Source organism: Delphinapterus leucas, chromosome 10 (genome assembly GCF_059928025.1).
Source record: "Delphinapterus leucas isolate spDelLeu-1000000601 "Yukka" chromosome 10, BTC_Dleu_Yukka2, whole genome shotgun sequence".
Classification (NCBI taxonomy): domain Eukaryota; kingdom Metazoa; phylum Chordata; class Mammalia; order Artiodactyla; family Monodontidae; genus Delphinapterus; species Delphinapterus leucas.
In genome coordinates, this window is record NC_143138.1 from 1,128,516 (window position 1) to 1,153,678 (window position 25,163).

Consider the following 25,163-nt stretch of genomic DNA (forward strand, 5'->3'; position numbering starts at 1 on the left):
TAAATGTCTTGGAAAATCACTGGTCACATAGTAAATATAGACTTGGTTTTTATAAGAAAGCCAAAGTGTTTTCTGAACTATTCGTACTTCCATTAGTAATGCATGAGCGCTCCAGTTGTCCCAGCATCCTCAGTAATACTTGGCTCTGTTGACTTTCTCCGTTTTGCCATTCCAAAGGGAGTGCAGTGGGATCACACTGTTGTTTTTTTATTACATCTTTATTAGAGTATAATTGCTTTACAATGGTGTGTTAGTTTCTGCTTTATAACAAAGTGAATCAGTTATACATATACATATGTCCCCATATCCCCTCCCTCTTGCGTCTCCCTCCCACCCTCCCTATCCCGCCCCTCTAGGTGGTCACAGAGCACGGAGCTGATCTCCCTGTGCCATGCGGCTGCTTCCCACTAGCACACTGTCCTTTTAACGCGCATTTCCTGGATGATGATCACACTGAGCATCTTTTCATGTGCTAAGTGGCCATTTGTGGAATTTCTTGTGTGAAGTATCTGTTCAGACATCTGGCCCATTTTTAAAATTGAATTATTTGTCTTCTTTCTTTTGAGTTACGGGAGATCTTTGTATGTTCTAGATATAAGTCCTTTGTCAGGTGCAAATATTACATTCATTTTCTCCCAGACCAGTGTTTGCCTTTTCCTTTTCTTAGTGGTCACTTTCAAAGAATAGAGGTTTTTAATCATGACATTCATTTTGTCACTTTTTTCTTTTATGGTCCTTGCTTTTGGTGTCCTAAGAAATCCTTGCCTTTGCCCCCAATTGATCTAAATATTTAAGGCAAACACACACAAAACAAAAAGCCATAGAGAATGATAAACTGAACTGCATGAAAATGTAAAACTTTGGTATTTGCAAGGCACTGTTAAGAAACTGAAAAGGCAAGTCATGGGCTGAGAGAGTACATCTGCAAAACATAAAAACTCTCGGGGCTTCCCTGGTGGCACAGTGGTTGAGAGTCCGCCTGCCGATGCAGGGGACACGGGTTCATGCCCCGGTCCGGGAAGATCCCACATGCCGTGGAGCGGCTGGGCCCGTAAGCCATGGCCGCTGAGCCTGCGCGTCCAGAGCCTGTGCTCCGCAACGGGAGAGGCCACAACAGTGAGAGGCCCACGTACCGAAAAAAAAAAACAAAAAACAAACAAACAAAACTCTCATAACTCAGGAACAGAAAACCACCTCAGACGTTTTTCCCTGCCCCAAGGTTTCAAAGCTTTTTCCCATGTCTTCATCTAACAGTGTTCGATTCCCACTCTTGCATTTATACCTCTGCTCCATTTCAACTAATTTGGTGTGCGGTTTGACTCTTGGGTTGAGATTCACTTTTTTACCCCATACGGTTATTCCTGATTCCAGCACCATTTGTTGTAAAGACTATCCTTCTCCAATTAATTACCTTGACAAGTTTGTAAAAATTCAATTGTCTGTATAAGTGTGTGTCTATTTCTGGGCTTTATATTATTCTGTTCCCTGGATCTATAAATCTGTCCTTACGTCAATATCGCGCAGATTAAGCATTAAAAGAAATCTTAAAATCAGAGAGTAAGTGTTCTCCAGCTTTGATATTCTTTTTCAAAATCATTCTAGATCCTTTGCATTTCCACATAAATTTTAGAATCAGCCTGTCAATTTCTACCAAAAAAAAAAAAAAAAAAAAAAGCTCGTGATTTTGTTCAGGAATATACTGAATCTACAGATTAATTTGAAGAGAACTGGCACCCCATCAAGTCCTCCAATCCAAGAACATGGTGTATCTCTCCATTTATTTAGGGCTTTTTTGATTTCTCTCATTGATGTCTTTTAGATTGTGGTGTACAGATCTTTTGTGTATTTTATTAAGTTCATCTCTATTTCATTTTTCTGATTCTATTGTAAGTGGTAATGTGCTTTTTTACAAATTTCAACTTCCAGCTGTTCCATGGCAGTACGTAGAAATACAATTGACTTCTATATATAGACCTCATATCATGTGATGTTGCTAAATGCACTTGTTAGTTTTAGTAGCTTTTTGGGTAGATTACTTAGGTTTTCTATGTACTACGTCACGCTATCTGTGAATAAGACAGATATACATCTTCCTTTCATTTCTTTTTGTTTTTTTTCTTTTGGCTAGGATCCAGGACAATGTTGAAAAGTTGGATAAAAGCAGATATCCTTGCCCTGAGCCTCATTTTTAGGAGAAAATTATTCAGTCTCTCAACATTAAGTATAATGTTAACTGTTGGTTTTTCTCAGAGGCCATTTATCAGCGTGAGGAAATTTCCTTCTATTCCTAGTGTGTTGAAAGTTTTATTTTATTTTTTAATAATAGTTGTTAAATTTTGTCAAATGCCTTTTTCTGCCTCTGTTAAAAAAATCATATGGCTTCTCTTTTGTGTTCTTAATATGGTGAATTACATTGATTTTCAAATGTTAAACCAAGCTTGCATTTCTAGAATACATCCCACTTGGTCATGGTGAACCAACTTTTTATATATTGATAGATTCAATTTGCTAATATTTTGTTAGTCCTTTTATGTTTCTTTGCTCTCACGGAATACTAGTCAGTATCTTTCTTTTCATGTAACATTTTTATTTTTAGCATCATGAGGTAATGCTGCCTCATCAATGAGTTGGGAAGTGTTCTCTCTTCTGAGTGAGTACAGAAGGGGTGTCACCTTCTTCCTTTCACAGACACAGAACCACGAAGACTTATACATATTTTGAAGTCACTTTTGGCAATTTGTGTCTTTCATGAAAGTTGCCCGTTTTCTCTAACTTGAAAAAGTCGTTGGCAGAAAGCTGTTCATAATATTTTCTTACTATTCTGTTCATGTCTGGAGGATCAGTAGTGACGTTCACTCTTTTATTTCTACTACATATAATTTCTGTCTTCTCTTTTTTTCTTAGATAGAGGTTTATCCAGGTTTTGGTTGCACTGATTCTCTCCACTGTTTTTCTGTTTTCTACTTCATTGATCTCTGTTTTTATCTTTATTATTTCCTTCTTTCTGTTTGCATTGGGGTTAATTTGTTCTTCTTTGTCTAGCTTCTTAAGATGGAAGCTTGGATAACTGGTTTGGGCTCTTTCTTCTTTTTTAATGTTAGTATTCAAAGCCACAAATTTCTCTTCAAGCATTGCTTTGGCAGTACCCCACATATTTTGATATGCTGTTTTCATTTTCATTTAATTCAAAATATATTCTAATTTCCCTCGTGATTTCTTTTTAATCCTGTGAGTTATTTAGAAGTGTGTTGGGTGGTAAGCTCTAGAAATGTCAATTAGGTCAAGTAAGTTTACTATGTTGTTCAGGTCTCCTGTATCCACAGGTATTTTCTGTCTACTCGTTCTGTCAGTTACAAAGAAAGGAGTGTTGACGTACACAAGCATAAAGTTCATTTGTCTTTTTTTCCTATCAGTTCTGTCACTATTTTGAAGTATCTATAACTGGGTGTAGATACGTTAAAAAGTATTATGTGTTCATGAAGAATCAACCCCTTTAAAATTATGAAATGACTCTTTATTCCTTCTAATTAAATGAAGTCTATTTTGTCCCATATAAATATAGCCACTCCAGTTTCCTTATGGTTAGTGTTTGGACGTTTTATTTTTTCATCTTTTTACTTTTAAACTATCTATGTGTTTATATATAAAGTGTGTCTCCTGTAGACAGCATATTGCTTTTTTTTAATCAAGTCCAACTATATCACCCTTTTAATTAGAGTATTTAGAGCACTTAGAATGGATATAATTATCAATATAGTTATGATTTGTTTTCTATCTGTCCCACCTGTTATTTGTTCACACTCTCTCTTCTCCCACTTTCTTTTAGGTGAGTATTTTTTAGGATTGCATTTTGACCCCACTATTGGCTTATGGCTACTTTTCATTTTGTTTTGTTTTAGTAGTTTCTCTAGAGTGTGCAGTACATACTTTAACTAATTGCAGTCTGTCTTCAAATAATATCACACCAATTCCCATCTGGTGCAAGAATCTTTACAGTAATGATGCATTGCTTCCATCCTGTCCCCACTCTTTGTGCTACTGTTGTTATACAATTTATTTACATATGTAGTAGAAACCTCATAATGTATTTTCATTATTTTTACTTTCAACAGTCAGTTACCTTCAAAGAAATTTTAAAACGAGGGGAAAACGTTTATATTTTCCCACATTTTGGCTATTTCTCTTGCGATTCATTCTTCCGTAGAGATTCAAGCTTCAAACTCGCATCATTTTCCTTCCGCCTAAATGACTGCTGGCGATGAACCATCTCAGCCTTTGTTTGTCTGGGGAGTCTTTAATTCACCTCCATTTCTGAGATGGTTTCCTCAGGTACAGAACTCAAGGTTCAGGTTGCTTCCTGCAGTTTAAAGATGTTGCTCCGAGGTCTTCTTGCCTTGCGTAGTTTCTGGTAACAAAACTTTCCTATATTTGTTCCTCTGCAAATAATTCTATTTTTTCTCTGGCTGCTTTAAATTTTTTCTCTTTAGCATTTATTTTCAGTAATTTGGGAAATTTTTGGCTGTTACTTAATTCTGTTCCTGTGCCCTCCCCGCTTTTTCCCTGATGCTCTGATTAGAGCATATATTAGATTGCCTGATTTTCTCTCACAGGTTAATCAAATCAATCTCTGTTCTCTCTTTTTTTTTTCCCTCCAGTCTTTTTCTTCCTGTGCTTCATCTTGGGTCCTTTCTAGTATTATGTCTCTAAGTTTGCTAGTTTTTCTTCTGTAGTATCTAATCTATTCTCAATGCCAACAGCGATACTTAATTTTTCATCTCTAAAAGTTCCATTTGGCTCTTTAAAAAACAAATATATTTCCTTATCTCTCCTCACTATACTCATGTTTTTCTTAAAATACTTGACATAGTTATAACAGCTATTTTACCTTCTTTATGCACTCATACCATCATCTTTTTTATTCCTCAGTCTGCTTTTATTGATGGATTTTCCCCTTGGTTTTTGGTCACATTTTCCTGCTTCATGACAGTCCTACTAATTTTTGGTTGAATGCTGAACATTAAAAACTAAGGAAACAATCCCATTTACCATTGCAACAAAAAGAATAAAATACCGAGGTTTAAACCTGCCTAAGGAGGCAAAAGACCTGTATGCAGAAAACTATAAGAAAGTGATGAAAGAAATCAAAGGTGACACAAACTGATGGAGAGATATACCATGTTCTTGGATTGGAAGAATCAATATTGTGAAAATGACAAAACTACCCAAAGCAATCTACAGATTCAATGCAATCTATCAAATTACCAAAGGCATTTTTCACAGAACTGGAACAAAAAATTTTACAATTTGTATGGAAACACAAAATACCTTGAATAGTAAAAGCAATCTTGAAAAGAAAAATGGAGCTGGAGGAATCAGGCTCCCCAACTTCAAACTACACTACAAAGCTACAGTAATCAAGACAGTGTGGTACTGACACAAAAAGAGAAATACAGATCAATGGAACAGGATAGAAAGCCCAGAGATAAGGTGACCATATGTGCATGGGTTTATCTTTGACAAAGGAGGCAAGAATATACAATGGAGGACAGACAGTCTCTTCAATAAGTGGTGCTGGGAAAACTGGACAGCTACATGTAAAAGAATGAAATTAGAACACTCCCTAACATCATATACAAAAATAAACTCAAAATGGATTAAAAACTTAAATGTAAGGCCAGTCACTATAAAACTCTTAGAGGAAAACATAGGCAGAACACTCTTTGACATAAGTCACAGCAAGGCCTTTTTTGACCCACCGCCTAGAGTAAAGAGAATAAAAACAAAAATAAACAATGGGAGCTAATTAAATTTAAAAGCTTTTGCACAGCAAAGTAAACCATAAACAAGAAGAAAAGACAACCCTCAGAATAGGAGAAAATACTTGCAAATGAAGCAACTGACAAAGGATTAATCTCCAAAATATACAAACAGCTCACACAGCTCAATATCAAAAAAACAAACCATGCAATCAAAACATGGGCAGAAGACATAAATAGACAGTTCTCCAAAGAAGACATACAGATGGCCAACAAACAGATGAAAAGACTCAACATCACTAATTATTAGAGAAATGCAAATCAAAACTACAATGAGGTATCACCTCACACCAGTCAGAATGACCATCATCAAAAAAAATCCACAAATAGGACTTCCATGGTGGCGCAGTGGTTAAGAACCTGCCTGCCAATGCAGGGGACACAGGTTCAAGCCCTGGTCCAGGAAGATCCCACATGCTGTGGAGCAACTAAGCCCGGGCACCACAACTACTGAGCCTGCGCTCTAGAGCCCGTGAGCCACAACCACTGAGCCCGTATGCCACAATTACTGAAGCCCATGTGCCTAGAGCCTGTGCTCTGCAACAAGAGAAGCCACCGCAATGAGAAGCCCATGCACTGAAACGAAGAGTAGCCCCTGCTCACCACAACTAGAGAAAGCCCATGTGCAGCAGCGAAGACCCAGTGCGGCCAAAAATAAATAAATAAAAAACAAATAAATTCATTTAAAAAAATCCACAAACAAATGCTGGAGAGGGTGTGGAGAAAAGGGAACCCTCACGCATTGTTGGTGGGAATGTAAATTGATACAGCTGCTATGGAGAACAGTATGGAGGTTCCTTAAAAAACTAAAGATAGAACTACCATATGACCCAGCAATCCCACTACTGGGCACACACACTGAGAAAACCATGATTCAAGAAGAGTCATGCACCGCAGTGTTCACTGCAGCTCTGTTTACAACAGCCAGGACGTGGAAGCAACCTAAGTGTCTAACGACAGAGGAACGGATAAAGAAGATGTGGCACATATATACAGTGGAATATTACTCAGCCATAAAAAGGAATGAAATTGGGTCATTTGTAGAGATGTGGATGGACCTAGAGACCGTCATACAGAATGAAGTAAGTCAGAAAGAGAAAAAGAAATACCGTATGTTAATGCAGGGGTCCCTAACCCCTGGGCTGTGGACTGCTACCAGTCTGTGGCCTGTCAGGAACCGGGCTGCGCAGCAGGAGGTGAGCGGTGGGCGAGCGAGCCAAGCTTCATCTGTAATTACAGCCTCTCCCCATCGCCCGCATTACGGCCTCAACCATCCCCCCCTCCCCCTGTGGAAAAACTGTCTTCCACAAAACCGGTCCCTGGTGCCAAAAAGGTCAGGGACTGCTGTATTAACACATATATGTGGAATCTGAAAAAACTGGTACAGACGATCTTATTTACAAAGCAGAAACAGAGACACAGACGTAGAGAACAAACGTATGGATATCAATGGGGAAGGGTGGGGGTTAGGATGAACTGGAAGACTGGGATTGACAGATATACACTATTGATACTCTGTATAAAAGACATAACTAATGAGAACCTGCTGTATAGCACAGGGTACTCTACTCAATGCTCTGTGGTGACCTAAATGAGAAGGAAATCCAAAAAAAAAGGGGACATATGTATACGTATGGCTGACTCACTTTGCTGCACAGCAGAAACTAACACAACATTGTAAAGCAACTCATACGCCAATAAAAATCAAAAGAAAAAGAAACGTTATGCTTTTCAGTCTAGATTTTACTGTATTCCTTTGAAGAACACTGGGCTTTGCAATGGTCGAAGGCTAAGTTATTTGTATCCAGTTTGATCCCTTTGAAGTTTGTGTTTAAGCTTTGTTAGCCTGGGTCTAGAGCAGCCTTTACTCTGGGAATCAGTCCCATCAACTGAGGCATAGCTCTTCTGGAATCTTACTTCATCCCCTGAGTGAGGATGGTCACTGAGTGAGAACGAGGTCTCTCCATTATAGCTGAAGCTCATGTGCCTCCCAAGCCTGGGAATGCTCTAAGAAACCTTCAATTCCACCTCCCAGGCAGTTCCTCATCCAAGCTTGTGGAATGTCCTCTTAATATTCAGTAAGGACTCAGTGGGATCCTTATGCACGTTTTGGGAACTCTTTTTCTTTGCAGATCACCACGCCACAGGCTCCTCCTCACACGGCTCCACAACATCCAGGTGCCTCAGACTCTCGGAATTCTGACCTCCACCTCCTCGGCTCTCAGCAAACGGTTGTTCTCTGTCGAAGTTCCTCTTCCACGCTCCCTGGTGGAGACCATGTCTCCAGGAAACCCGGGGTCCTGCACTGCCCGTCGCCCAAACGGTGTTTTATATATTTCATATAGTTTCCTAGTTTTTCAAGATAGAAGGTTTAATCTGATTTCTGTTATTCCATCATAGCTAGAAATGGAAGTCCTTTCTTATATTTTAAAAGTGAATCTCGGAAAAATGTTTGAAAGATCTTCAAAAAGTTAAACACAGAATTACCACATGACCCAGAAATTCCACTCCTAAGTTTATAAGGCAAAGAACTGAAAGCAGGGAGGGACTGAAACAGATATTTGTATACGCATGTTCACAGCAGCATCATTCACGACAGCCAAAAGGCGGGGGCCACCCAGGTGTTAACAGATGACGGAGAAGCAACACGTGGTCCATCCACACAATGGAATATTACTCAGCCTTAAAAAGGAGTGAAATGCTGACACAGGATGGAACCTGAGGACATCAGGCTCAGCGAAATAAGCCAGTCACAGAGGGACAGATACTGTGTGATTCCATTGATATGAGGTCCCTGGAGTCATCAAACTCAGAGACAGAGAGTAGAATGGTGGCTGCCAGGGGCTGGGGGAGGGGGAGGGGAGTTAGGGTTTAATGGGAACAGAGTTTCAGTTTGCGGAGAAGAAAGAGTTCTGTGGACGGATGGTGGTGATGGTTGTCCAACACTGTGAATATACTTAATGCCACTGAACTGTATGCCTGAAAATTATTAAAATGGTAAATTTTATGTTATGTATATTTTATCTCAATAATACAATCACCAAAAAAGAATCTTCCATCTGTAGTGAAGGATTTCCCCCAAATCTTTCAAATATTCCAATAAAAATCTGACTTCAAAATGTGTGTAATGCAACAAGTAGCTGTAGTGTGTGGATCATTTGGTATAAAGTGGAGCACTGACCCAGCTGCAAGACTCAGGCGAGGTCTGCAGGTGAGACGGTACTCACTCACTCAGCAGTGCAACCTCCTGACCTTGATGGCTGTACTGCATTCACGTTCGGCAATGTCTCTGTTTATAGGAAATACTCACAGAAGTCAGGGGGACGGGGCCTACTCTCAATGGTTCAGAGAAAAGAATTATGCTGGTCATGCATTTGAAACTTTTCTGTAAGTTTCTATGGTTTCAAAAATTTTAAATATAAAGTGAAAGTACTGAAAAAAGTTTCTGTAACTTTGATGTTATCACATTGATCTGTTAAGAGCAATTAGCAACAGTAAAATCCTAGTAAACTGAGTATAAACCATGATACAAAATTTAAAGTTAAAAAAGTAAAAACCTTAAAAACATATTTAAAAATTAAGAGAAAAGAAATTTTTAAAAAACTGAGTTTAGATGGTGACAAACATTTGACTCTCACTATAACTGGGACCGAGTCCCTGCTTCATGCTTTACAAGAGCAAAGAGGGAAAAAGACAAAATGCAGGCAGAACAGCGAGCACACGTCTGACAAACGTCCATCAGTCATACTCACACGATGGTTTTTCCGATGTGCAGAAACGACTTCTCTACGAATTCCCGGACGCTGTGGACCTCCCCCGTGGCTATGACAAAGTCCTCGGGTTCATCATTCTGCAGCATCAGCCACATGGCCTAGAAAGAGAGGCAGAGCCACGTGAAAGCTGGACCCAGCGGCCCCTCGGGAACTATCATGTCACCAACGCACATCACCGGACAGAGACAGTGCTAACAGGTAAACCAAGGCACGCAAAAACTCTCAGGAGTTTATCTGAGCACACGTTGATTCCAAAGGTGTTCAGGAGGCTCCCCACGCAGAGACAGGGGGGCAAGGCTTTTACAGAGTAGAAGTGAAGCGAAACAGAGCAAAGCAATTATTTGATTATCTGGGAAGCCGGGTGAGCTACTGGTGAAGTTTCACTTCCTCGGATTCTGGTGCGGTGACCCTGGCTACCAAGGGCTAACGGCCTCCTTGTTTAGATGCTTTAACCTGTGTAGCCAGACGGTGACGACGAATCTAGTCCACTATCCTAACCACGGCAGTCGTGGTTCTCAAACTCTAACGTGAGACAGAATCATCTGGGGACCTCTGGGTACAGCCCAGGTGCACAGGCCGGGCAGCTGTTGCAGCACCTCTGTCTGCAGCAGGACCTTGGACTACCGTTCACAGGTATGAGATGCTGAAGAGCGTCTGCACCGAATAACCTTTCCATAGGATATTTAAGAATCATGGAAGGAAGGCAAGAAAACATCATTTAAGGACAGGTGTTTATCCTCCAAAGTAGGACCAAATTTCTTAACAGTAAAGTTGGAAATTTACCACTGTGGTGACACGGTAAAGCAAAATATTCAACAATCCTTAATGGAAAAACAATCATATAACGAACAGCACTTTTAACAAGTTATCGGCAGTGAAGACGTCTGCGCAGAGTTAAGGTTTCAGCAGCTGTGTTTGAAGGGCAGGGGCTCGCAGACAGGCTTTTTCAAGGAGAGCCAGAAGTCTAGCTGCAGGTGAAAGACCCAAAACAGGGCCCCCAAACTCAGCTTAGATGGCTCTCACCGTAGCAGCCAGGCCTAGAGTTCCTATAGCTTGGAGCCACACACTGATTTTAAAGATTCTGTTTACACAGACAGAAGATGAAGATTTTACAAAATTAAGTATAGCTGGTATCCGACAGCAGTCTCTTTAGGAAAAAAATCTAAGACCAAAAAAACAAAAAACAACTCAATGTAATAACCTATAATGAAAAGGAATCTGAAAAAGAATATACATATGTATATACACATATATATGTATAACTGAATCACTTTGCTGTACATCTAAAACACATTATAAATCAACTATACTTCAATAAAAAATTTTTTAAAAATCAATTTTTTTCATCACTCACACCCACTTTTCCAAATAAAATAGGTGAAAGCAATAGTCACCTCATTAGAACACAGAGTCCCCAATATTATGTACATTGAACTCTTGTTGTAACATCTATAGAAAACTCTTGGTTGGTGTCTCCCTAGCTGCTGTTGGATAAGCTGAAAAATAGGTTTCTGAGATCAATGGAGCAGCTTATTTTCTTTTAGAAAACACAATCAGCAAAGTTTTTGCTGATTTAGTTTAAGTAAAGTTTAATTCTTCTTTATTCATTTCAATTTATGGCAGCCTTCTAAAAACTAGAAACGCGCACGTTTCTCCTGTACTCGAAGTTTTTTCTTGTGAATATTTCGGTCTATTTCCAGATTGTTTTAAATTGTATTTTTGTCCTACAGAAGACAAGGCTTTCGGCAATTTCACACGCCTTGGAGAGGCGGCCCCCGGGTGGGACGCTGGAAGCAGACGCAGGTCAGGGACATGCTGAGAAGCATCAGACGGAATCGTCCTGGCAGGAGAGGGGTTTGTTCACATTCATGAAAGATCTGCAGTTTTGTTTTGCATTAAGAGATTATAGTTGATGAATTTATGTATAACACTTTAAAAATTTTCCATGAATTATATTAATAATAAAGCTTGATCAGTTCTAAAAAGGCGCAGAATGCAAGCTGTCCTCTTCATCGGGATGGTGTGTGCGGCCCCGAGGGTCAGACCCTGGGCCAGCGCCCTTGGCTGTTCAGCTCCTTGAAGGTGCCCTGGTCGTGGGCACCAGCAGAGGCGAGAGGCCCCTCTTGGTGTCCGCGTCTTGCAGGTGTCCACCCAGCCTGGAACACCCTCCTCCTCCAGCCTGGGCCCTGGCACGGCCTGTGTCTCTCCAGGTTCCCTGGGACGATGGCATAGCACACTGGCTATACTGGCCCGAGCTGCCCTTTGGGCACCTCCCCAACTAAGCTGACCCTCTCACGTGCTGTGTGCACACACACGCGTGCGCACACACACACACACACACACAGACACACACACACAGACACACACACACACAGACACACGTTTTGGCTTTCTTCAAAATGCTTCCAAAGTTTTTAGGAAAAATTAAATTATGCTTCTGGCTAGAATTTCTATCTGAACGTTTTTCTGAGGGATTAGTGTATGTACTTAAGGGTGTTTTACTTGACTTTCCATTCTAAAAATAACATTTCAAGTAGGTCTTTCAGGACTGCTCAGCTTATTTTATTTCTTTTAAACACTATGTTGGGCTGGAATGGTTTTGAAAAAATCATATTTTTAATCATGTGAAAGAAAGCAAGGGCTGCTAAAAATAAAAGGAGAAAATATGATGACTGGTTGAGGGTGGATTACTTGAGACACCGGCACCAGCTCCCTGGTGCTCGTTCCATCCCCACCGGGAATCTGGGCACACAGGAGGCCCTCACTTTCACCACAGCTGAGTGCCAAGAATCTGCCCTTTTCTTTTCCAGCCGACCATCCGCGGCCTTTGACCTACCAATTTCTAGGCATTTCCTTTAAAGTTCATCCTGTCCCAGACTCCAGCCTGGGAATGGGCGGGAAAGGATGTACAGCTCCAGATTTATTTGTTATTACTGAATAGTTTACTGGTTTTAAAACGCAGAGGGAAAGGCTTTGTTTGAATTTCCACTGAGCATAATGAATCGTCTCTGACTGGTAAATGAAGGCCGGTGACACTCCAGATCAGATGAACAAGTCTGTGCTCTGCGGTGATCGTGGGTTAGTAATTTGCCACTGAGCCAGGGCCGCACGGCCCATCGCGATGCCCAGTCGTGTCCAGCACAAAGGCCCCTGTGTGGGAAGCGCCCAGGCCTGCATGTCCTCATGCAGCTGCACACGCTGATCTGGTCCATTTCTTCCCTGATGGATGGCACGGCTGAGGCGAAGGTTCACCTCTCCTCACCTTCCTGTTCACATGCGGGCCATGTGACCCACGACTCGGCCGGCCACCCCGTGCTCAAGTCCCTACCCAGCTCCGGCTTCCGGTGCAGAAACGCTCCTGAGGTGACAGGTTTCAGGCGTCTGCACTCTGGGCCCGTCCCTCCCGGAATGAGGGGCCCCATAAGGATACGACTGACTTCCCCACCTCCTCACACACTTATTTACCTCTGCCCTGCCCTGATCACCAGTGCAAACGAAAACATCGCCTGCTTTTTATTTTTTAATCCATCCCACAGGGAGGAATGTACCAAGGCTTGGGATTCTTCAGCATCAAAATGTCTCTTGATGGCAAATGAACAGCGCAGTTCTCCAACCATGTCCCATATTCATCTTGCTTTTAAGGCGTATAAAGTCCAGGGGGAACCCGACTCCATGTCACTGACGCTTGAAGGCCAAGTCTAGGTGGTTATAAGTATCCGCTCCGTTTGGATATGTGCTCTCTTGTAACTATACAGTGAATCTATCTGTTTTACAAACCTAATTTAGAGAAGTCAAAATAAAACTTTCATTTAAAAATTCCCACCCTCCCCCCCCCCGCCAAAAAAAAAAAATACTCCTCTCCCACACCTGCTCTTCGGCCGTACAGGTCACGAACGTGGAAGTCACAGTGGAGGGGCCTCCTCTTTCCTGGATCCAGGAGCTTGCAGTGGCTCCCAGCTGGACCAGTGGTGGAGAACAGCCAAAGGGCATCACCACAGCCGACCAGCTAGCCTTGATTCCACGCGTGCCTTTCGGGCTGTGATGTGTGTTTGTCTTGAAAACCTGGATTCGACAATTGCTTCCACCTTGCCATTAACCTCCGGCTCAGTATCCAAGCCACGGACACTTATTAACTGAGCTGTCATCCATGAATAACGAGATTTGTTAATCAAGGTTATGTTTAACTATGTTCATTTGACTGCTGCCTTTTCAGTCCTGTGCTTTTGTGCTTTACGGGCTACTGTCATAAAAATAATCTAAACATATACACGTACATAAATATATATACATATATATAAATATATGTATAAAAATAGGGGAGAAATTCTATGAAATTATTCTAATAAAAATCAGAGGCATTTGAATAAATGGAGATTAAAATTCCCCATAAAGGATTCTAAGTGTGGAACCGTTCACATACATTTCCTTTCAGCTCTGTTCAGTAGCTATTTTCATCATGATAGCCTGGTGTTTTCAGTTTGAATCAGGACTTCAAGGAGTCCTGGGCTAGGCTGGGTCTTATGCTTTGTGGGATGCACACAGTTCGGGCGGGTTCGCCCAGGGGGAGTACCCCTTACTCTGACATAGTTGGGAAACAGGCACTAAATGACTAACAAACACCACTGTATCGAGAAAATCATCTAGCATAAAATCCAAACCTCAGTCTATTAATTCCTTCACGGGTAAAAATACTGTTGTTTGTGGATTCCTTTGATTAAGGGTCTTTTAGACATTTTAAAAGTACGAAGTTACTGGACAGGAAAAAAATCATTAGATGATACATTTTTAAAAACACCAAAAATAATAAAACAAATTTAGAAGGCTATCTAGCTCTTGCTATTAACATATCATTCAACATTGATACCAATGCACTGAAAGAGGCCAGACCAACACTTGCACTGCCCCGCCCTTTTGTTCCAGCCAGGTCCACCAAGCTACAAAGTCCGAGGCTGGGGGTAACAACATACAGCCTGAAAGCTCTAGTCCTCTGGGAATCACTCTGACCCAGTTTTCTGGAGCACCATCTGCTCTCTCTGTATGCAGAGTCAGGTAACGTAGTTATTTATTGATCTCTGAGTACATTTTATCTCTTCCATGCTTCCACGCACTCCTTTTCTTTTCCAGGCACGCCAATTATGCATGTGTTGTATCTCTTTTCTTCTGTGTTCAGGTCTGTTACTTGCTGCCCCATCATATTTATCCTTGTTCTCTTCCATATTATTTTATGTGATTTCCTCCTGCTTGTTCACCTGACTGTTTCTAATAACACTTATTTAAAGTTCTCTTGCTAATGTGACTTCAACCTCTGGAATGATTTTCTCTCTCTTGTCCGTGTCTTTACTGACTACTTCTAGCTTAACTCCTTCATTTATTTCCTTTAAGTCCGGGGTCTGCAAACGTTTTCTGAGAGGGCCAGAGAGTAAACACTTTAGGCTTTCGAGCCACACGCTGTAACACAGCCACTCAGCTCTGCCACTGGAGCACAAAGCGGCCACAGACAACACAGGAAGAGGTGGGTGCGGCCGTGCTATTTACACAACCCGCGACTGGCCCACGGGCTCTCATCTGCCCACCTCGGCTTCTGGCAAATGGAACCAAACCGCGCTGCCTGTAAGCATCTTTGAATCCGTGGTATTTGCCTTTGCTGCTACTCCTTATGGCCCGTATGTGCTGTTGGTCTGTCTCGTTTTGGTCCTTGTCCCCCCTTGCAGCCCTCTCCCCAGGCCCACTCAGCTTTCCCATTACTCTTCCTGTTTGAACAAGGCTGCATACTTGCTGTGGAACGGTGTGAGGAGAAGGAAAGTGCAGGGCGGGCCTGCAGCTCCACTTTAAAGTCCTCCCAAAACCCTCTCTCCAAAGTCAGGACACTCTCTGCCCCGGGACACGGCTGCCCTCACTTCCCGGCACTGATCTGGTGAGTGTGGGCCCCAAGTAGCCCAACCCCGATCAGTCTGCACTGCCCCTCAGCCAGGAGGCCAGGCCCCGACAGTGAAACCGGGGTCCCTCCTGTCGTCCTGCAGGAGAGGGTGGGCATCGATAAAGACACTGTCCAGCCCTATGGAACGTCATTTTGTGGGACTTTTAGGACTGGAAATTAATTTGAGCGAATTCTACAGCCAGACATGTATGCCCAGCGCAACATGCTCTGAGTGAGCACATGAAGCACGGTATGTACCCAAGGTTTCGTGACCACGTAAACAACGTAGGAAAGAACCGTAAGAGAAAACGCACGTACAGACAGAGGACGCTGCTTAATCTGCCAGCCCGAAGCTCTGGCTTAAGCCTTTCTGCTGCTCAGGACCCTGAGTTCAGAATCCGGGAGCACGGCTCCTCCCTGCTTCCCGGGCTGCTGGCCGAGATGGCCTCCCGCACAGGCCTGGGTCCTCCGTGCTGGACCGCCCCCCAGCCCTCCTCCTTGTGTCCTGTCCCCGCAGCCTCTCACCCAGTCTGGCCCAGCTTCCTTAGAAAACAGAATCTGCAAGGCCTCCTAAAGCCTCGGGAGGCCCCGCCGTGCCCCTCCATGGACTACTGTGGCAGTCACAGCCCAAATCCAGACAAAGGGGAACGCCCCCCCAACTCCAGACAAAGGGGAACGCCCCCCACCCCCACCCCCGCCATGAGAAAAGCAGTAAAGTCACACTGTGACAGGGCATTTAGGATGGGCGGGCAGTCCTGTGATGACTGTAATTTCAGCTGTTTCAATACAGCAATGAAATCCTTATGTTTGCCTTTAACATAAGCATTGTTGCCTCTGCTGTAGTGTCCCTGCACAGCTCTGCCTACCTTGCACCGTGCGGTGATGGTCAGGTTGACACTAGCTCAGGGACTCACACCTGGCATACGGGCCCCGACACCATGACTGTCACAACGCACTTCCCAGAAGTGCTGTTTCCTGGAGCCCAGCCGCCTACCCCTTCCAGGTGCTTCCAATACCTGCTCCCACTCACATGCCCGGCGAGCCACCCAGACTTCGCTCCTGGCTCAGCTGCACAGCAGGAAGTGACTCCACGCCCACGGCCGGCCACCTGTCCGCCACTCCCGGCTCGTGGCTCCCGGCCCAGGGCTGCCTCAACTCACCCTTGGGAAGCAGCTCTGACTTCACTGTGACCTTCCCCTCAAAGCCATCCTGAGCACCCAGTTCTGCCTCTCGTCTGTCTCTGACCTGAGGGGCCCAGCTTCTGGGCTGGTCCTGGGCTCCCTTGAGTGACAGGCCCGAGCCTCGCCACGGACCTCTGGGTTCCAGTACTGACAGCCATCGTTACCGGTAACTAACCCTGATAAACACATCACATTATGTGCATTAAGGGAAACGCAGACGGGACTTTACAAGCTAAGGTTCCCTAAAACGGTGCTGCCCCACGGAAATGCAATGCAAGCCACATATATAACTTAACATTTTCTATTAGCCACATTAAAAAAGGAAAAGGAAAAGGCAGAGCTAATTTTAATGCTTTATAAGCCAATGTATGCAGTACACTGTCGTTTCAATAGAGAATACTATCAAGGTATTTTACGCTGTCTTCCTATGCACTGAGCCTTGGAAGCCCCGTGCACGCTCTGTGTTCGCAGCACATCTCAGCTCACCTGGGCACCCCTTGTGTGCCCACGAACACAGGAGGCTGGCAGGCACTCATGGGGCAGCCGGGCCACGGAGCCGCCCCGCAGAGGGAGAAGGGCCCCCCTCTCGTGTGTGTGCTGCCCTCACGCCGCCGCTCAACCTGCAGGGCTTCGTGGAGGCGGCCTGCTCACCCCGGGACACAGCTGGCGGATCATCCTCTCCCCTCCCTCCTTCCTCGTCTCCACCACCCGACTTTTCCTGCAGTGACTATATCGGTGATGCCAACTAGAAGACAGGCCTTGAGAAGTAGGCTAACTAGCTCCCAGTTTATGACCGTCTGACTTTTGAATGCCTGTCTCATTCGTGTACCAACGGGCAGCGACACCACACCCCTGCCTCCCAGTGGGAACAGTGGGGAGCAAAGACCCAGAGGGACACTTACGGGCACCATGACAGCCAGTGCTCAGGGAGCAGGCAGGGGTGCTGGAGTCTGTGTGCATCAGAGCCTCCTGGGAGGTTAACACACAGATCGCGGGCCTCCTCCAGCCCCAGCGAGGCCGACTCAGTAGGCCTGGGTGAGGCCTGAAAATCTGCACTTCTAGCAGGTTCCAGGGCAAAGCTGATGCTGCTGGTCTGGGGACCACACCGAGAACCAGCGCGTGCTGTGGTCCTCAGACGTGGAGTCAGACCACCCGGGTTAAACCTCGGCTCCAGGAGTCACTGGGTGACTTCTGGAAAGTTCCTTAATCTTCCAGGGCCTCAGAAAAATGAGAATAATGGCACCAACCTCGTAGGGTCGTTTTAGGATTAAATTAGCTAATATATGAACACTGCCTGGGACAGAGTAAGTGCTCACGGACCATTATTCATCATGATGGTGATGACGGCGGTTACGCAGCTGGAGAGGGTTCCTGGCACCTGGGAGAACCTAGTTCATCTCCAGGACCAAAGTCCTGCGTCCATACATGGCACGCAGAGTGAAAGGGTGGAGTGAATTTAATCCCCATTCTGTTCACAGCCACAGACTTTCATAGTTGGAAAGGACCTCAGAGATGCTGTCTTTCAATTCAACTCATAAAAAGGCGGGGAAGCAGCTGAAACCAGAGAGGTTATGTGATCTGGCTGAAGTCACACAGCTAGTTTGGCCGGAAATGGGACGAGAGCCTCAATCCCCTGTTTCGTTTTCTTTTCACTGCGTTACACTCCCATGCATTTTCCTGTGGAAATTCTGCTATTCTAAATGGTCGTGCGGACCAGCCCGGGGACCTGACCTGTCGGTCAGCAAGTATTTACGGAAGCCCGCGAAGTGCCAGGCACTGGGAGGATGCCAGGTGGGGGCAGACACGGGGGACGCAGAGCCTGGCTTAGGGACATCCACCCTTTACACAGGAAAAAGGCTCTAACAGCCCAGCATTTGACTTAAGGAGGAACTTCTGAGACATGAACTCCAGCGAGCCTCCAGGAGACATCAGGCCTGGAAGCTCCGGACAACCTCCGTCCCAAGCAGCCCCCCCCACCCCCCACCCCCGGCTTGAGCTGGAGGCGTGAGGCCAGACCTACGCTCAGCCAGGGGCCCGTCCCAGTGCCTCCCCCACTCCCAGTCCCATATCAAGGGTGGACACAGACATATTCTGGGCCCAATCGGGGTCTCAAAAAAGCCTGTGATCAGAGGCCCAGAGACTGAATGCGCAGGATGGTACTGGGCACCGGAGATGCCTGACTCCGGAGTGGGGGTCAGCGCCCTGCTGAGGCCGGGGGGAGGCCTGAGGCAGAAGGAGCACCTCAGAGCCCAGGGCAGGACACCTGCTGGGCGAGAAGTAGGGAGGGCGGGACCCCAGGCATGGGGGGAGCGAGGGTCAGGTGCCCGGAGCACGGCAAGCGACTCCACCGCCCCGGCCTGGGACGTGCCCCAACGCCCCCTGGGATGGCTCCTTTTCCACCTGAATTTCTTTGAGCTGGTTTCTGCTCCCTGTGCCACGAGCTCGGAGGAAGACAGCTGGGGACCAGTCCCTGCATGGGGCGGGGGGCAGCCATGCATCAGCGCCGAGAAGGCAGGTCCAAGGGGTAAGGCAGCATCCGGGCCCCAGAATCCTCAGGGAGGAGGGAGGAACGCCACGTCCCCAAGCCACTGGGACCAAGGGGTGACCGCTGGCCGCTGGCAGGAGCGGGGAGGCAGCGGGCACACCTCTCGGCGGGAGGGCTCTGAGAACCCTCATCCGTCTGCTCCTAGACCCACGAGCGCAGCGCCTGCCCGTCCAGCATCCCTGAGGACCTCGGCCCGGCACACGCCGCATCCTTGTCACCGGGGAGCTGGTGCCCATTCAACGCATTCATTGAAACTCATTTCAAATGTGTTTCACCACAGCATCCTGATTCACAGAAATCAGGATTTCAATTTAAAAGTCAGTCTACCCTCCATACTCTTAAAACTACGCTTGAACAGATTTAGATTTAATCATTCTGCCTTTAATTTCTGGTTGCTAAATACAAGAACACCCCAACAGAAACACTATGTAAGCTTTGATCTTCTGGGAGGTTAAGTTGCTCTTTTTAACCTGGTCTTGCCCATGACTGTAATGTTTCTGTTATCATAATTATTTCCTAGATGCTGACTCAGTAGTGCCCTTGATTGAGAGAGATGGGAAGGGAAGCTAGTTCTATTTAAGAAAACATTTCTTGTAGCAGTACTATTTGAGCCTAGTGACATGGGAGGAGAGAAATGCCACTACATATAAAAATGCCAGTAATTTACAGACTACATCCCCTCCACACTGCTGAAAATTCAACCAAAAGCTCCTTTATGTTCTTCAAATTAAAAAAAAATCAAGAAAGCTCCTAAAAGTTTGATTATTTTAAAAACACACAGATAGTGACAGATTTTTTTTTGAGTCTTTATAACTTTAGATGAAATTTAGAAAATCAGGCCTTTGATAAATTGAATTAATACTTTCAAAATAGTTAACATAACAAGTCTTTAAATATTCTAAAGTGCCCCCCCACCCCAAAAAAGAAAATAACAACCAAACAAAAACTCGAGAGAAGCTTAACTCAAATTGCTAGACTCTGGAGAATAAACCTTTATTTTTTGGTGACTAAAATTTTCTGTAGTCTGACAGTACCAATGACTGCTCAAGTCCCATGATTAAGAATAAAAAGCTGTGTCTAATCCTGTGGAAAACCAGAAGCGGTTCTCCTGGCAAATGCTAACGGTCAAGGGCTGAGGGGCATCTTTTCTGTTAACACAACACAACATTTTCACATGCATCTCATATGAATGAACAATGTCTTCACTGTCCTCCTGAACACTAATTTAGGGTTGTATTTCTTTGCTGTGTCAATGAGTGTCAAAATATTGTTCTTCTAATACATGAAAGTATTTGCATGGAGCTTTATGACTGATCTTTAGATGTTAGCCAGAGGCAGAATAAAACAGAGCCGCTCCAGTTGGGAAATCTCCCTGCAATGAAAAGCAAGAGTCTTTAACATATTCTGCCTTTCTGCCAATTTTTTTTTTTTTCCAACTGCACAATGGTTTATCTACCCCCGCAATCGTGAAATTAGAAGTAATATCGGACACAACAAAACTATATTTCAACAGTAAGACCCAAAGGATTCCATTTCCCTGAAAATGAAACAGAAAGTTTTCAAGGAGGAAGACAGAAACTCCAAGAGGAAATTCTAAGAGCCTGACATGAATTAATATACAAACCATATCAACCGATTACAGAAAAGCCAAGAAACACTGTGCATTTCAACTATGAACGGAGAAACTTTTTCTAAGTCATGCATTTCTGCATCATCTCATCCTTAGATGCTCAATGGCCTACAACCTTCTGTGTTTATCCCAGTTATTAAGAAAAGCAGGGCCACCACATTTTCTGTCTCTCCAGAGTTGAAGAGCCCACAGCCAGGCATCTGATGGGTTTTCCATTCTGTTCTTTCCCTCCTTCCTACTAACTAACGGGCCACGGTGGTTCTGACGGAAAAGACACCGTGTCCTCTCACAGAGGCGCTGGTCTGGCTGATGGGTTACTCACTATGAAACTGAGGGATGGGCCCAGCTGCTGCCCGGGCAGAGCAGTACCAGAGCTCGGTGCCAGGACAGGCCCAGCAAAGGCCACACTTGCACCACAGAAACCAGACCAGCCTTTTGAGTCAAGTGTCGGCTTGCAGACAAGTAACTACATCAGCTCTGAAACAACCACCACAATGTTCTTATTGATCACGAAGGCTCGTGACGCAAGGCTTGGCAGGGAGGGGATCTGCGCTGGTTCCCTCGGCCCAACTTTCCGAGAAGGAGGGCGCTTGGGGTGGTGTTTACGGAAGACAGATGTTACTCCGTGATGGATGTGAACCTTCCCGGGAAGGTGTGCAACGTGCCGGGTCTTCGGGATGAACTGAGTCTGCTGGACGTTCATGTACGTGCTAGCGTTTTCACTGCACTGCACTTACCAAGGGTAAAGGGTGCTTAGAAAGCTGACGGCTGATAACATCTCAAAGCTAAATGTGAAGTGATCTGCTAGATTTTTTTCTTTTCTGTGAGACACTAGGTAATGCTGATAATTTTGTTTTTAAATCAATGTTGTTGATTTAAGAACAGTTATTGAACATTTGCTCCAAAAATCATAAATTAAGAGGCTAGTAATTTTCAGGCGGGAACATGTGTGCAGGCAGAATATTTAGTGTCCTTTTACTGCTCTTGCAAATAAGCCAGTGTGACGATCACACTTTCTGCTCAATCCACACCGAATCTCCAGTTCCCATTTCTACGAAATTCCTTCTAAAATCACAGAGGGACAGATAAAGGGGACACACAGGGAGGTGCTGCTGGACCAAAGCCACCGGGCCGACCCCAGACCAGAGAGCGGATAAGGAGCCCTTCCCACCCGGCCCTCCACCGTCAGCCAGAGCGAAGGCTCGTAAGAAAAATGAAGAAGAACAAATGCAGTTCAGGGTCCAGTGAAAGGATCACATGAGTGGGCTGAAGCATCAGTGAACTAAGTCTCCAAGGAAGTCAGCTCTCCCCAGACAGGGAGAGAAATCCTGTGCCTCCCCCCACGGGTAGCCCCACAGGACTGGTGGGCGGGGGATGAGCCCGGGGTTGGGGGGCTCCGAGGGCAGCTGCCCCACTGCCCCTACCCCCGGCGCCTGTGCCTCTGCACGCCTGACTCCAGGACACAAAGGGCGGAAAGAGAAGCAAGCTCATGCCTCTCACGGAAGCTTTGGGCTGGGAACAGCCTGGCATCCCAGCCGGGATGGCGCAGGGCCACCTACCAGGCGACCAGAACGAGCATCTCAGTCCCACGAGTCACCTTTGTCTCTGACTCCGTGTTAGGTTAGGACCTCTGAGAAAAGGGATGGGTTCGGGGCGCTTGCCTCTAAGAGCGAGTGGTGTCCTCCAGTTGGGGAAACCGCGTCTCCTGCTGGGCCCCTGACCTGCTTTAGCAGAGACGCCCCTCTTGGCGGCCCGTCCGGAGGGTCCAGGGGGAGCAGGGACAGCACCCAGCTGATGCCAACTCGTCCTGCTGCTAGAAGTGGAGGCTGAGGACGAAGGAGCACCGGAAAAAGAGTGAGAGCACCGACCTTGTTCCCAGCAGTACTGGGCGCTGGCAGGCGAGGAGCCTTCCTGCGATCAGCTGCCACCTGTTTACAAGGCGGGGCCGCTCCACAAGCTGCGCCTGCGGTGTGAGGCCCACACACCAGCGCCCCGACAGCAGGACCACAAGGCCTCGCACAATGATGCGTCTTCCCAAGCGAAGGGTTTTGTAGGAAAATGGGCCATCAAGGACAGTCTCAACGTTACGTAGTGAAAAGAACGCGGACAGAAGCCCTAAGACTCTGGGCCTATCACGCCAGGCAAGTCACTTACTTCATGCTTGGTTTTCTCGCACGTCACAGGGTTTAGGGATCCTATTAGCGCATCTCTTGAAAGCGCTTTGTGATCTACAGAACGTTACTGCTATCACAAGGGATAATATTATTAGAGAAAATGCCTGGCTAATGCTGAAGAGAGCAGAGATCCATCACGATCACCAAGATACAACGTGATAATTCCACAGCCTGTTATCGCTCTTAACACGAAAACACAGCATTTTTCAGAGCACTAATTCTTTAAAATAAATGTGTTTTAGAATGGAAATCTGCAATTTCAACATTTCCATCCTTAAGAATTTCTGATTCCTTGCCCAAAGCAGGTCGGTTATATGCAAGTTTTGAAAGAGTATAAAAATCCTGGTAGGGATTTCCCTGGTGGCACAGTAGTTAAGAATCCGCCTGCCGATGCAGGGGACACGGGTTCGAGCCCCGGTCCAGGAAGATCCCACGTGCCGCGGAGCAACTAAGCCCGTGCGCCACAACTACTGAGCCTGCACTCTAGAGCCCGCGAGCCACAACTACTGAGCCTGTGTGCCACAACTACTGAGCCTGCGCTCTAGAGCCCGTGCTCCGCAACAAGAGAAGCCACCGCAACGAGAAGCCTGTGCACCGAAACGAAGAGTAGCCCCCTCTCACTGCAACTAGAGAAAGCCCATGTGCTCTGAAGACCCAACGCAGCCCAAAATAAATAAAATAAAACATTTTTTAAAATCCTGGTAATTTATATATTTGTCTTATATGTGGGTTTCTGCTATTTCAGGAAAATAAATCTGTGCTGTACAGGCAGATATTTCAGGGGAGCTTGAACTCATTTCTTCTAGATAGTTAGCTTCATTCATTATTGTTCGTGTTCCTTGGTGTTATACTGTTCCCAAATAGTCAACAGTTGTTGATAGAAAAACAGATGTTTTTCCAACATTTCTCAAGGAAGTAGAAAAGCCCATAAATAGAGCCTGAACTGAGGCGTGATCAGAAGATTTCAACTCATGAAATCTTGAAACAAACAAACAAACAAACCTTTTAAAACAAACCAGTTAACTGGAGAGTGTGCTTTTGGGGACTGGATTCCAACTTAAGTACAACAAGAAGTCTAATGCCATCTTTCATTCAACAGCATTGTCCTAATTATTTTGGTCTACATGTCTCCAAACTTTACTGTTTATTTCGGCGTAAGGAGCTCCCGCCTCCACCACCTCTCCTCCTGGGGGGCGGAGGTGTCACCAGGGTGGGAACAGAACCCATGGACAGGCAGCAGGAAGGCAGGGCTCTGAGAAACCCCTCCAACCAGAGACGAGGGCCCTGGACAGTGTGCCAGAGAGGGGGTCAAGGTGGGGGCCCAAGAAATGTTCATCGGCCATAGTTCTCATGGAAATAATCAGAAGGATTTCCCTAACGTTTCTTATAAAGCACATTAATTTCACCGTCTTATTTTACGGATGGAGAAACTGAGAAGGGCTGGGGAATGACCTTCCAAAGGTCGCGGCTGCACAACAAGGAACAGAAGGCAGATTTCCTGACCCTGGGGCCGGTCTCCACCCGGTCCACCCCATCTGCACGAGACGGCAGGAGCTGAGGCTTGATAAGCGGCTGCCTGAAGACACCCCCTGTACCAGCCTCTCCAGCACCCATGACTGCACCCCCCAGGCACACGCCGGCCTAGGACACTGCCAGGACGCAAGGGGCTCGCGCAGGCACGTCCCAGCCTCAACGTGGGACCCTCCTCCTTTCCCAGTTTCCAGCCTGAATGTCAAGGGGTCCTCCGAGATGCCCCCAGGGTCTCCTCTCTCCGGACGTCCAGCGCACACGTCCTCCGTCACAGCGGTCAGACCGGCCCACAGACTCGCCGCGCTGTATGAAGGTGATGGAGATGGAGGCGGGGTGATTATCTGAAGGACCCTTGTCTTTACAAAGGGAACCTCTACACAGAACCTGAGGGTCTGTGACACACAGCCCCTCTGAGGGCAGCAACATGTTTGATTCCATGATTAATTCTGTTTGACAGAGACACTAGGTTAAGTTAGGAAACCTAAGCTACTATGTCTTGAATCATTGGAAACTGAAAAGTGGCAAAGATCACAGAACTTTCGAGAGTTGGGAAATTTGTTGCAGGTTTTGGAGGTAAGGAAACTGGGCTCCATCGAG

General features: G+C 45.6%; 1 protein-coding gene across 14 annotated transcripts in view; it reads right to left on the reverse strand.

The window, feature by feature from the left end:
- The window catches only part of GMDS (GDP-mannose 4,6-dehydratase), a 481,231-nt gene that overhangs the window by 82,968 nt on the left and 373,100 nt on the right, over positions 1–25,163 (reverse strand). For 12 of the 14 annotated variants that reach the window (XR_016394489.1, XR_016394490.1, XM_089918195.1 and 9 more), the window contains one exon: positions 9,569–9,687. Coding sequence is in view for 12 of the 14 variants with exons in the window: in XM_089918195.1 (XP_089774321.1) it covers positions 9,569–9,687 (119 nt within the window). In the remaining 2 variants the exon portion in view is untranslated. The other 2 variants (XM_089918194.1, XM_089918197.1) reach the window with 2 other exon arrangements.